Source organism: Columba livia, chromosome 7 (genome assembly GCF_036013475.1).
Source record: "Columba livia isolate bColLiv1 breed racing homer chromosome 7, bColLiv1.pat.W.v2, whole genome shotgun sequence".
In the NCBI taxonomy this organism is placed as follows: domain Eukaryota; kingdom Metazoa; phylum Chordata; class Aves; order Columbiformes; family Columbidae; genus Columba; species Columba livia.
The window spans coordinates 26,789,679-26,803,735 of record NC_088608.1 but is presented as its reverse complement, the minus strand read 5'-3'; the positions used below and the strand labels follow the sequence as shown (position 1 = coordinate 26,803,735).

Sequence of the window (14,057 nt, the reverse complement as noted above, 5' to 3'; positions counted from 1 at the left end):
GACAAGGGGGAAAGACATTCTGTCCTAAACCTGTATTTTAGCAAATAAAGCACGACAATGACATCAGTTGGTGTCTGTTGCCTTCTGAAGTGCTAGAGCAATTGCTGATTCCCCAGTGTCTCCGCAACCACACGTTAAGCACTTCAAGAGCACAGTCAACAACCGGTAAGGCAGGAAAGTCATTGCAGCACATGTGGCAAAGCTTGAGAAAGTACAAACACTGTGCGAACAGCCAAACACAAAAAGGAAAGCATAAGATAAGAAAATCCAAGGTACTATTAACAGAAGCAAATTTATAACCATCTGTTGTTGGCTTGTGAAGCTAAACAATTTTTTACAAATTACTGTGATGTCAGTTAAAGGCACATGTACTTTTATCGTATCAGATATCAAGTACAAGGGCTGAAACTTTCCATTGATCATAGAGAATAACAGCAAACTGGACTGACAGATAAGGAGTTACAGCTGTATCAAATTAACAAAATACAAATAAATCCTATTATTTATTATCTCTAAAAAAGCCTCGGAAATTTCTAGCATGGCACTGGCATCTCTTTATAATTCAGTAACATGAGAGCTCTGAAAAAACCTAAACTTTATAGTTTTACAAATTACGAGAATGATCATGTTATGTTCACAGCAAGTAACATGAAGAATATCTGCTGGGAACCAAGTTTTCCCCAATCTAAGCAGAAGTGCTTAGGAAGTAACTCAGATAGGGTATTATTCCCCATGTTGGATATTCCGCTTCATTTATGTAAGCTATTTTATTTCAGTATTTAACAAAATACTATCAGCAGATTTGAAAATGTTACTCTGACGAAATGATCACAAGATAGAACTGGTGATTTTTCTTTGCTAGTTTTGAAGAAAGAGAGCAGTAGCAGCAAATATATTTTTAACATGATACAAGTTGTAAATTTAAATTCAGAAAAAAAAACAAATCTTTAATAACCTTTAAAAAATAAAGTGTTATTTTACATCACAGAAATTATGTAGAAATAGAGGAAAACATTCTTTGCACTGCTTCTGCTTTTTTCTAGTAGGAGTTGAAACTTGGCAAAGTAATGTTTGAAATGATAGCTGATTTGAAATAAAAGCATATAAAGTTAATTGCAAACTACAACAGGCAATCAATTCTTTTATGAATTATTTGTAATTTCTTTCTTTCATACATATTTGTTGCTCACATAGCAGAAGAGCAGCTACATATCACCAAAACTGCTATTCCAAGTACTAATAAACTAACTCAAAAATATTTATGCTTTCTCTTCCCTGGACTGAAAAGTCATTTCATAACCTCTACTCTGTTCATTTATTTTCAACTTAGTTGTTGCACTTTTATGTACTTACTGTTATGCTAGCACAATTAAGAGCTGTTATTTACAATGTACACAAACTAGTTTAAAACAGCCCTACTTGAATGATGTTACTTGGTAAGGTCTCAAAAGACCAAATAAACGTGTACTATACACACCACAGGAAACATTTTGGTCATTGTTGATACTTTAAGTTTTTTTTCCTAAATGCAATTACTGAGTTCTTCACTAATTTAAACAAAAGAGAAATGCTTTTACATTGAGAGACTTAAGAGTCTGTTTAATTGAAGATACATTTAGTTGTTACTGTCATAAATAAAAACAAACTAGCTCCCATCCTAATTAAGGAAAATAAAGGATTAAAGAATTGACTAAATTGATTTTAAATCTAGCATTAAAGTTTATTACCTTTCATGGAATGCTTCACAAACAAGAAGACATCCAAAACTTATCATTTTCGCTGTGGGAGTGATGCAGTATTTATAATTTATGGTGCTTTCTCCTCTAAATAGATTGCAGTGAAATTAAACGACAATTCCTCTTGGGAGCAACCATCTAATCAATACCAAGGGAGTGTATAGACACTATTGAAAAATTGTCATGATCGTTATAAACATACTTCTGTACTGCCTGAATTTATGAACATCCATTTGAGGTGAAATTGTGTACATCCAGGGCAGGAATAAGGTGGCCTAAAATGCACACCTTAAAAGCAGCGCTTCTTTTTCTGAGATTTTGCTCTACATACAGTAAGAAATTAGGTTAATTTTCACAGTTATCTGATACTGTACAGGTAAAATACGCTCGTAAGAAGAGGGGAGTCATTAGGATCAGTCCACAATGTAACCTGCATTTTAAGAAGTCCTGACTAGATATAACTAACTGTCAGTCAGTCATTTAAAAATGATCATGATCATCTCTAGGAACTGCAGAAAGTGTTAGAAATTTCCGGTTATGAGGAACCTGTGGTTCCTCATTTTTATGTACCCACCCAGTGCTAGTTTCTGAGGCCTAATAACTCCTTTGAGACATGCAAGTTTTTATAAAAGTCATTTGGAAAATGTCAGTTGTGACAATCCACTTGTGACAGGAAGTTCCCTGAAAAATCTGAAGGAGGATTCTTGAACTGGATCATTTAAGTGTTGAACAGAGCTCTTCGTCCTGAGGGAGCATGATTACATGGCTACTAGAAGGAGCACTTACTGTCTTTAGGCAGCAACAAATAGGTATGACAAGGGGATTAAAGAACCACAATTTCAGAGAGCACAATTTGCACTTTTGTTGGCTTGTCACAATCTTGCTCCAATATTGCATTTCAACAGATATGTTACGTGATCACTGTATGTTAATCATAATCACTGGACAGCACAGATGCTAATAATCATAACATAATGATTATAAATTTAAAGTAACTTCAGACATAAGATTTATGGCCATGTACTTACTGGAGATGCATGTACTTGTGTTATTCTTAACTGGTTTTCCAAATCTTGAACTTTATTTTTCAGTTCTGTGTTTTCAGTTTCTAATTCTTGAATCTACAAAGCAAGTGGTTATTGCAACAGCTATTGGGATATTAATTCATTTCAACAACAGCATCCATTGAAAGTAAGTTTTATCAGAGACCTGGTGATTTAGCACCAATGTTGAACTAGTTATCTAATTACAAAAAATAATTAAACTTTTGTATCTTCCATATTGCAACCTTGCTTTACTCTTTAATGACCCTGCAAGACAGCAAAACATAAAATACTATTTTTCAGTTATCTGGTCTTTTTTTCTTTTTTTTTGGCATCTGTTGCAATTCTTAGCAATCAGTAAATTATGCAAATTACGCTGTCATAGAGAGCAGATAACACAAATACAGTAGCATGTTCTTTTATCTCTTTAAAAAACATAGTTCAGAACTTACTCTTTTCTGTAAACCTGCAATTTGTTTCCTTGTTTCAACATCTTTTCCACCAGATTCCAGAAATTTCCTGTAAGCTAAGTCAAATGCTTGACCAATTGTTAAAGTTATCTCTTCAGCCTTTACATAAAACATAAGGTTGAAATTAGTATATTAAGAATATTTTATAGGATTACTTTCATTTCAGATGATCACAAAATACTTGATATCATCTATCACGTTCATCTTCATCCATCACAAACTCAACACCACAAAGCAGCATGGCAAACACTCCTCAGCTAAATACCTTGACAGAAAATGCTATGAAAGCAACTTAAAAAAAATACTGCAGATAAAGAAGGGAAACTGAACAGGTAAAACACAATTAGCTAATTTTTAGCATAAACTATGCCTTTAATTTCTGTAAATACAGAGAGTATGCCACAGTATTTCTTTTCCTGATGATTTCTGAAGCAAATACAGGCTTTTCAGTCATTAAATTAAATCAGTTTTGTTTGAATGGATTAATTTTTTCATGTTAATGGATGCTGTGACCCCTATTGCTTTTACATTTGGATTTCCATACTTATTTTTAGAAGTCCTATAAAATCTATCTACACTAAAAGGTGTAGATAAATGTATTTATCTGTGCAAGTATTTCTGATTACAAAAATCCAACCAAACAGAATTTGCATTTATATATGAAAAATGTAATAATTTAGTAGTTCTATGGTTATTTGCATCATATGTTATGATTCATATATACAACTTGGACAGAAAATCTACTTTAAAAATAACAGTGGTAAAAATAGGCATGCAACAAGTAACTACTCCTACATTTACACAGGCCTAAAATTACATTTGGCTCTTTGAAGGCAACTGCGAGGCTGATGTGAAAATGAGATGACACACTTGTTCTACAAGAATGGGGAATTAACCCCTCTATCCTTTTCCTGTGAAAAAAACCCATACAGCCACCTTTCTTAAAACAAAACAAAAACAAACAACAAAAAAAGCCCTTCCAAACACCAAAAAACACAAACAAACACAGCCCCTCCCCACCCCCAAAACCCACACACAACCAAAAAAAAAATAATTAACTGAATTGGACCGAAAAAGCTGAACTTGGACTGCTGGACTGCTTTAGAGACTAACGGTTTCTGTTAGTAAAAGTATAATGAATCCTGGGAGTAGGTAGTCCTGTCTTCTTGGAAGGATGAAGGCTGCTGACATGAAAGCTACAACTGAGGTAGGATCCTTTGAATCCTGAGAGTACTAATGAACAAAGAGTGAAATAGAGGACAAAAGTACAGTAAGGAAATACCAGGTTAGAGAGAAGAAGAACAGTGAGTTGGTGTGGAATAAAAGTGGTACTAGTGTTCAGAGACTGCAAGGGCAATTTAAAATCATGGGAATGTGTGAAAAAGAGCCACAGGATAGAAATTTGAAGAGAAATTAACAGATGTGCCTAGCAATTCTGAACAGTACCTACTGAAGGCACTGGAGCAATGTAGGTGAACAGCAGAATAATCAGTAACACTTTGAAGTAACACATAAGGCTACATAATTGCATATAAAGTGAATATGCCTCTTTTACTACAAAAAAAAGTTCCCTTTGTATTTACTTTGTATGATACCCCAGCTACTTCAGAATAAAACAAAAAGAGAGGCTTCAGAACATTTTAAAAATGTAAACATCTAAATTTGGTGTAGATTCCAGTGTTTGTATTTGTTAATTGCTTTCTGCCAGTGTAAGCACACAACCCTGTTTCAGTCAGACACCACTTTCTTTATTTGGTTTGGGGCTTGTTTTTTTGTGTTTTTGGGGGAAGTGGGGGGCAGGGGTGGCGGGGATGGGTTTTTTTGTTGTTTTTTTGTTTTTTTTTCTGCTATTGCACATTTTTGAACAGTTGCCCTGTTCTATCTCAGACACGAAAGAATGTCAGTGGTTGGTGCAATGAATTCTCTGGTAGTGCATCACGGCAAGAACAAACTGGAGAGACGTGGCAGGGCGGCGGGTAGAGAAGGGAGAACCTTGCTTTAGAGAAAAAGAATTAAAGAGGAAGAGAGGCTGAGGCAAACACACCAGCAGAAGAGCCTGTGAGGTTGTCTCAGCCACAGGCTTGCAGAAACCTCTGCAAAACATCTGTGCAAACATTTCAAGCTTGGTGGGATGCAGGCTGTTCTCTGAGAGCATTGTGGATGCCTGGCCAAGGATATCGAGTTGGGGAGTAAAATGTGTCCCACAAAACCACCTTAGGTTAAAGAAGAAAAAGGCTCTCCTTTAAATTAATGCATCTAAGTTATTGGCATGAAAGATTATATGAAAGTGACCCCAATTAACAGGCACGCTATTTGCCTTTATTAACCATTCCTGTTTTATTTCAAAGCAGACCAAAGTCCGTAACAGTCACCCAAATTCTTTCAAAGCGTCTCGCATACTTACACACTTTTCGCTGTCAAATACATAGCACAGATGCTTATTTGATTCTGAGTCTTTGCATATGAAAGTAAATATTCTCTTGTCAGTTTTATCGTCAGCACAAAATGATATCCTATGGAGCTGACAGTTGTGCTGGACTTCCTGCAAATAAAAATAAAGATTATTTTCAAGAAATTACTGTACTTGCTTAGTATAAAGATGCACAAAGTAAAGCTCTATATTTCCTCATGTTCAAAAGAGCAGGCATCTTGCAGTAACATTTTTGAATGCCTCTCATTGTACATGAGAACACACAAAAATGTATGTTAATTATAACAGAAGTTAGTAAACTCATCTCCTAACAAATGTTCTCATTTTTACTGAATGTAAGCAGGAAGTTTTTATTTGGACAGCTTTTATCTGGAAGTGTTTATTTGGACAGTAATTTCTGTGCTAGAAAATTGGTTTTACTGTTGCTTTGAGTCTCTGTGCAATTTAGGAACTGACTATGTAAAATACTCTTTTTTATTTTTTTTTCCAAGTGCACACAATCTTCAGATTTCACTGTCTCACAGGGATTATTAAAATGGTTTTAATGAAGTAAGTCCTTACCTTTGTATCTTAAACTTAGAAAGAAGAAATAAAATAACTTTGTTATCCAAATACATGGCACAGAAATAAATTAGCTAAATAATTGCTTACTTAAGGTGCAATATAAACAGCTTTTAAACATTCTTAGTTGTATATTTTAGATACCATATTTCACTTTCCATTAAAAAGCATGCTCCAGCTATTTAAAAATGCTCTTCAGCTGAGAGCTTGACAAGACTTATATAAACTCTCAACTATTTTTTTTTCAACAAGTCTCTTCTTGGTATTTTATTTTATTTTATTTGGCTTATTACATGGGAAAGCAGTATTTGCTTTAAAAGAAAATATGCAGTTTAGATGTGAAGTATTATCTATTAAAAAAAGAAAGCTTCTGCACAGCACCAGGGTTCCCAGATGGCTATAAGCTCATAAACAAGAGATGCCTTCTCCGCACACAAACTTTCAGAAAAAAAGGTACCATAAGGACAATCTTTTCCCCTTGCCCAGCTGTGCTCCTTTTCTCTGCCTTTACAGTCATTCTTCTGTGTATCCTGTTTCTCCCACGTCCCCAGATCTCCCTCACATTTAGTAACAGAATCACAAAACAGTTTAGGTTGGAAGGACCTTCCGAGCTCATCCAGTCCAACCCCTGCAACGAGCAGGGACATCTTCACTCAGACCAGGTTGCTCAGAGCCCCGTCCAGCCTGGCCTGGGATGTCTGCAGGGTTGGGGCATCCACCACTTTGCTGGGCAACCTGGGCCAGGGTCTCACCACCCTCAGGGTAAAAAATTTCTTCCTTATGCCTGGCCTGAATCTCCCCTCCTTTAGTTTAAAACCATCAACCCCTGGTTCTGTCACACCAGGCCCTGCAAAAATGTCTGACTCCATCTTTCTTACAGGCCTCTTTTAAGTACGGAAAGGCCACAACAAGCTCTCCCCAGAGCCTTCTCTTCTCCAGGCTGAACAACCCCAACTCTCTCAGCCTGTCCTCACAGCAGAGCTGTTCCAGCCCTCTGGTCATCTTGGTGGCCTCCTCTGGCTACTCTCCAACAGGTACATGTCTTACTTGTGCTGAGGACCCCAGAGCTGGATGCAGCACTGCAGGGGAGTCTCACCAGAGCAGAGGGGCAGAATCATCTCCCTCAAACAAACTGCTGGCCACGCTCCTTCTGATGCTGCTCAAGATAAGATTGGCCTTTGGGCTTCAAGTGCACATTGTCGGCTAATGTTCAATCTTTCACCCACCAGTAGCCCCAAGCCCTCCTCCACAGGGCTGCTCTCCATTTCTCTATCCCCAGACTGTACCCATACCAGGGGTTGCTCCAACCCAGATATAGGATCTTGCACTTGGCCTTGCTGAACCTCATGAGGTTCACAAAGGCCCACTTCTCAAGCTTGTCCAGGTTCTTTCTGTTCCTAATCTACCTCTGCTGTAGCTCTTTAACCGTTACATATAATAACACCCACTTGTTCTGGCTCTTTTACGTTTAGAGATCCATATAGCTACTTTATATCATTTAAGCACAGAACCGCTTTTCTATAATCCTCCTTTCCTGTGTGCCAAGTATAGAATCAAGTTCTGCTACATAAGCAGGCCTCCTCTTCCTACCACAACGAATAGTCATCATATGAATATAAACCAATATTCCGCTATAACAATACAGAAGTGATTTGTTTCAAAAACACACAGAAAAAATTATTGTAATCAGTGATGATAACACAGAATTTAAGTCATTTCCCAAAGCATCTATAAATTTCGCAAAAAGAAGGAAAACTTGATTCAAATTTACATTTACATGTGGCTTTAAGAAATGAAGTGGGGGAAATAAAAAGACTACTCATCGTTGATGACCATTTGATTTGTAATAACGACATTGCTGACAGATTACAATATTCCTGTTCCCCCAGGAACTTCTGTCCTACAGCTTTCTGTTAATCTCTGCAGGAAGAGTTAGGAGGACTAACATATTTTTACTTTTAAAACTGGTGTTTTAAAATAATTTTTACCAGGATATAGGGTTTAGTACCCCCTTCTGCCCTGTGACATAAGGAAGATGCATAAACTGCAGTGAAAGTTGACAAGAATATTTCTTGCCCCCTCTGCTTATGAGCTGTTGAATTGTGGTATATCAAGAGTATGAACGGAAAATGGGTTGCAAGTAGATACAGCCTTGAACTAAACTACCTTTGCTCAAAAGGCCGAATAACTGTCTGAATGGTAGCAATTACTCCAGAATTAAGCAGCAGTAACAAACACTTCATTCAAACCCAACATTCACCATACCTATAAAAGATTTAAGAGCACTCAGATGTTAATAACTGCTGACTATTGAGTAAATACTTTTTAGTTTGATTATATTTATTTCATTATTCCTCTTTGAAGTCTCTGAGGAGGATGTTAACATTTATTTACCACAGTGTTTTCGTCTTCCTCAGAGTTCAAAAGTTCTGGTGTGAAAGGATTAAAAATATTAAATTCCACATTAGCTACAGTCAGTATTTTGGAGTATCATGCACCTTCCCAGGAAGATATCACCCATGTGTTGTAACAAGAAATGGTATTTTAGAAGAATTTTTCATCAACGGAATGGTTTTTATAATCATATTTTTAAAAATCTAGAACAGTTAAACCAATATTTAATTACTACTTTAGCATCGCAAAAAGATTAGTCTCTTACCTTTGTTTTTGGATCTAGAATTTTTACACCATAGATTGAGATTTGTAATTCAACTTTGGGGGTCTTCTGGCCTTCAGATTTTTTGATATGTCTTGCAAACTGTAAGATGAAAAATAGAAGAGCAATCACATTAATGGTAAGTTTTCTTTGTTTTTTTATTACTTCTGATATCCTCTCAATTCCTTCCAACTGAAGCTGTTTCTCTCCTTCTTCAAAAAATATTTTAAAATTTTGAAACTTTTACCTGCTTTTCATGTACTTAATTCAACCTTTTGCATGAGATTGCTAGAACAGTAGAAACATGAACACTTTCAGACAGTTTGTCACCTGCTTGGTTGTTGTGTAGTGAACATCACTGTGTTTTCTACATCCCACTATTTCTACAGTCGTTTCTGTACATGTGCACTGTAGGTACCTCCCATATGCTCCTCTGAGGAAATCAGTTCTTTCCGACAGGTTCAATGTGAAAGCGCTACAGCTGTAAACACCTAAGAAACAGTCAGCCTCTTCTATTATATTCTCAGAATTTATTTGCTAACAGTTTGCTAGATGATGGCTAGACAACTTTTTGTATTACTGGGTTAGGTAATGTGTCCTATTCAATACATTTTCCATCCTTTTATATCTCCTAGCTGCTAGATCAGAACACCGCATATAAAATAAACAGAGTATCTCAAATTTCCCAAACAACACCTAAACCCCTGAGTTTAATTACTGATTTATTTAAGTGACAGTTGAGAGTTTGGATTTTTGCTCTGTCCCTATTCCTATGCCAACTGGTACTTGGGAAATCTTTCCAGGAACTCAGCTGCTTTACACAGTATGACTGGCTCCATCTATTTTATTTCATTTTGCTTGTATGCAGCTCTGCTCATGGCAATTTATTAACTAGTTTCAAGAACCACCCTAAAGCACATAATTTACCTGTTTTTCCCTTTCTCCCAATTTTATTCCTGATTTTGAAAACACACTTATTGAACATGTTAGGAACATTATTATTAATCCTATTAACTTCATTTAACGTGACCTGTCCAGACATTTTATTAATGACTAATGTACCACATTAGCTGATAATATCACATGCTTCACTAGTTTGTTTAAAGAAAACAAACCAAAACACCACACACACAAACATGAACAAACAAACAAAAAAAATCACCAAAAACACAAACCACTAAACCACTGCACTCTGAAATCTAAATACTCATTTTACATTTCAACAGCTGAGGTTGCTACAGTCATTAGCCAAGTATTTTGTGAAGTATTTTGTACATGATAACTTACTAGTGAAAACCAGCTAGTCAAAAGTCAAGCAAATCTAAGATAACTACTTCTTCTGTTTCTCTTCAGTATCATGTATATAGTTCTTACAATAGACATTTTCCTATACTCCTGTTTATCTTCAAGTCCACTTCTCACATATTTAGAATATACTTTTAATACAGTTTAATCACTACCCCTGACCCTTTAATTAAGGTGAGTCATCTTATACACATACTTCCATTAAAAACCAAACCAAACTAACAAAAACCAACCAAAACCCAAAACAACAACAACCAAACCAAACCAAACAAAAACCCCAAACAAAACAAACAAACAAAAAAAAACACCAAAAAAACCACCAAAAAAACCCCCACTACCACACTGGTTTACAGGCATTTGGCCAACAACACTTCTTGACTTTCTAGGGCAATTTAAATTTACTACAGGAAAAAAAAAATTCTTTAATAAAAAACACTAATTAACCCCCGCCCCCTCAAAAAAATAAAAAAAATCTTACTTAAATTTCATGCTACCAATTTGACCTGTTTGATTCTTAGGCTTCTGCTAAAAAAAAAAAAAAAAAAAAAAAAAAAGAAGGGATAGACCAATCAATGCTTTATTACCATACTTTTTTTCCAATATGAATATTAAACTTAAATTGTCTTTCAGGTCATTTTGACACATTTACTCAATACCCCCAGTCTGTCAGTTTTCCATTCTGATTTGCAAGTTGACAATGCCCTTTTACTGGATAAACTTTTAACAACATATGTGGTCCCTTTTCCTAGTACCAGAGGGCTCTGTGCTTGGCTCACTTTGCTACGCACTACATGGCTTGACCACAACATCCACAGATCACCTGGAGACTCTGGGCTTTTCAATTTCCAATGCACTTTGCAGTGCACAAGAATATCCCCGGCCAACAGGTCATCCTGGAGCACACCTCAACTCTGAACAGCCTTCAACTTGGGTGAACCCTGGCTTTTTGGAAATGCCATGAGTATTTCTGTGCAGTAACGAAGATGAGGCATAAACAGGATTTGATTTTACTGAGTTAAAGCCATAGTGTAGGTTGAGAATTATGATGAAATGCTTGGTGTTCCAACTATATTCATCTCAGAGTCCTAAACACCAGCTACAACATGAAAACTTTTAAAAATAAGTAGATCGAAATAACTTGCATGAGTTTTAGAGCAGCTGGCCAAGGCTTGCTCCAAGTAGTCAAAAAGTCTCACAACACTGAGGAAGTTCCAGAAGATAATTCTGTGCCAGTACTAAAAAAAGGGTAAACAAAATGACCCTACCATGACTCCACTCTCAAAAGGCATAAATGAGACAAAATTAATTATGATCAATATGGATTTTACAAAAAAAGCAGCTTGTCAAAATAGACAAAGCATTTGACTGAGTTTTGCATGCCATTATATTTAAGAAGTGAAGCAATACATAGAAAGTATTAGTTAAGCTAGTTATATTAGTCTCCAGATGCAGTTATAAACAGGAAATTGTCATTGGGAAGATATGTTTCTAATGTATTCCAGCAGGGTTTATTTCTTAAGCATGACATTATTGAACAATGACCAGGAGGCAAACAATTACTGATAAAATGTGCAGGCTGAAAAAGAGAAAAAAATTGGGAGAAAAGTAACTAATAATCTGTAGTGACATCTAAAATCATTACAGAGAAAGCTTGCAGAAGATGAAGGCTGATGCAGGGGGAAAAGCATGGAGAATGCCTTACCAACCAGAGCAGATTGCCTACGTGCAAATAAACCCCCTTTGTTGCAACTCCAAATTTGCAAAACATACATATGGGAACAGACTTACTTTCTTGGGAGACAACCCTGGGAAGATGGAATTAAGAAAGTTTTGATGTTACAGTAAGGTTTTCTGCTAACTGTGGACTCTTCTCATCAGGAAGATTAATGCAATCCTTGGATATTTCAAAAAGATCCTTAAGATGACAACAACGGCTGCACTGCATCAGCTGCTTCTGAGAAACTACTCAAATTGTATGTTCTGAGGTTTTCAAGCACAGAAGGATGTTGACAAAATAGAGAAAAGCCACAGGATATTTCCAAAAGTTACCAGAAGACTGCATACTCACCTTACAAAAACTCCATCAAATCAAAACCAAGCTAATGGTGAACAAGAAAAACCAAGAACCTCTTCAACAGAGGCATCCAGGGAAACAAATAAGCTCTTAAACCAAGGGTTTGCTAAGATACAGTGACTGAAAAGTAAAGGTAGATAAATTCAGAAAATCTGGTGTGGTTACTTTCTTCATGCTTTTCCTGCCCACTCCGTGTTCTTGGTAATAACAGCTAACACACAGATACTCATCAGTCATTTCTTTGGTATCTGACCTTCGCTAGAAAGTCAAGTTCAGCCACCTCCCAAACCTGTGCAGGGTTTGAACAGCAGGTCCTAACACTTAGTTGGGTATCAGCCAATTTGCCTTTTTTTCTTCTCTGTATTTTTTCTACTCATTCCTTGTACCTACAGAGCACCCTCAGGCACCTCTGAACAGGGGAGACTTGCAAACATTATGTTCTTCTTTCAGCACACATTTGAAACAAAGTAATATTTGTAGCTCACACAGTAACAAGATTATTTAAGAGGGTAAAAATCTGTAGCCTCCCATTGGCATCAAAATGGACAATGATATAAAATTATAATGAATCATAGCATGGCTTGGGAAGAGAAATGATGGGCCAAATTCTTAAGCTCTTAGTTTATACATATATTGTTCTCGGGCAAAACACCCAGATTTGGCCCAATAATAATAGCACAAGCATCTCAGTGGGATGGGTTAGCTTTTATTTACTGCTTGGAATGAACGTAATATTTTCCTTGAATCTTTTAGGGAAATTAATAGATACAAATAGATCTATTTTCTGTGGTTTAATTTAGTTTTAAAATTACATACTTTGAGAGTCTCGTTAAAATTACGTTTGAAATGCTTATGCACCAAGTTTTATCAAACTGAAATGAGCGGATTAATCAGCAAAAATAACATGAGGGGAAAAAAAAAAAAAAAAAAGGTTTTTAAAAAGCCAGGAGCTTTACTTAAAGAAATAATAGTTAAAATAAATTCTGTCAAAATCAATTTAACTATGCAAAACTATGTGCTTTTATTCAATATTTACACCTCGCTGCACAATTCAAGAGTTTATTTTAAAAACCCTCAAAACATCCAAGACAGATGCTTCTGTGACTTGGGTGCTATTCTTCAGCCCAGGGAATAAAGGTTCAATGCCTTCATTTCTATGCAGGTTTCCAGTGAGACATCAGACATTGCACTTCATGTGGACACCTTCAAAGATGTCTGAGGGCAATGTAGATGTCTAAGCTGAGAGACAGCTTCATACCTGGCTTGGAGAAGATGCTTTTCCTCTGTTCTTTCATAAACAACATTCATTATAAGGAAAGATGCCTGAAGGGAAAATATGCCCCGTTTTTTTGCAGTGACTATATAGCACCTTTTTGGTTGTATTATGGTCCAACTCTCACGCAGGTTTTACGTGGGTATAATGAAATTATAACCTCTGAAAAATAGCTGTCAAGAAGAGGAAAACGATGAAAAGACCACAGATACACAAACTTTAATCTCTCGATAATCAGCTGGGTAGGGAAAATGCTGTTGCAGAACTGCATTTGTATGGGATATGTTGTATTTTATTTTCCAAACACTGGACTGAGAAGAAAGCTATTGATCTGTTAACTGCAGTACAGAAAACAATGCAGCACAGTCTTCTTTCCATCTCTCATTCCCTGAAGGTTTTCTTCTTGTTTGGGTTTTTGAGGGGAAAGTTGGTTTGTTGGTTGGTTTCGGGCTTTTTTCCTTGCTTTTTTTTTTTTTTTTTTTTTTTTTTTTTTTTTTTTATGGTGGTG

At 36.2% G+C, this 14,057-nt stretch overlaps 1 protein-coding gene across 7 annotated transcripts in view; it reads right to left on the bottom strand.

Annotated features, from left to right (window-relative positions):
• Window positions 1–14,057, bottom strand: part of GULP1 (GULP PTB domain containing engulfment adaptor 1) — a 155,361-nt gene that overhangs the window by 25,172 nt on the left and 116,132 nt on the right. For all 7 annotated transcript variants that reach the window (XM_065069870.1, XM_065069867.1, XM_065069873.1 and 4 more), the window contains 4 exons: window positions 8,901–8,999; window positions 5,654–5,791; window positions 3,232–3,348; window positions 2,765–2,857 (listed from right to left, as the gene is read on the bottom strand). In XM_065069870.1, the coding sequence (XP_064925942.1) occupies window positions 2,765–2,857; window positions 3,232–3,348; window positions 5,654–5,791; window positions 8,901–8,999 (447 nt within the window). The remainder of the gene's footprint in view (window positions 1–2,764; window positions 2,858–3,231; window positions 3,349–5,653; window positions 5,792–8,900; window positions 9,000–14,057) is intronic.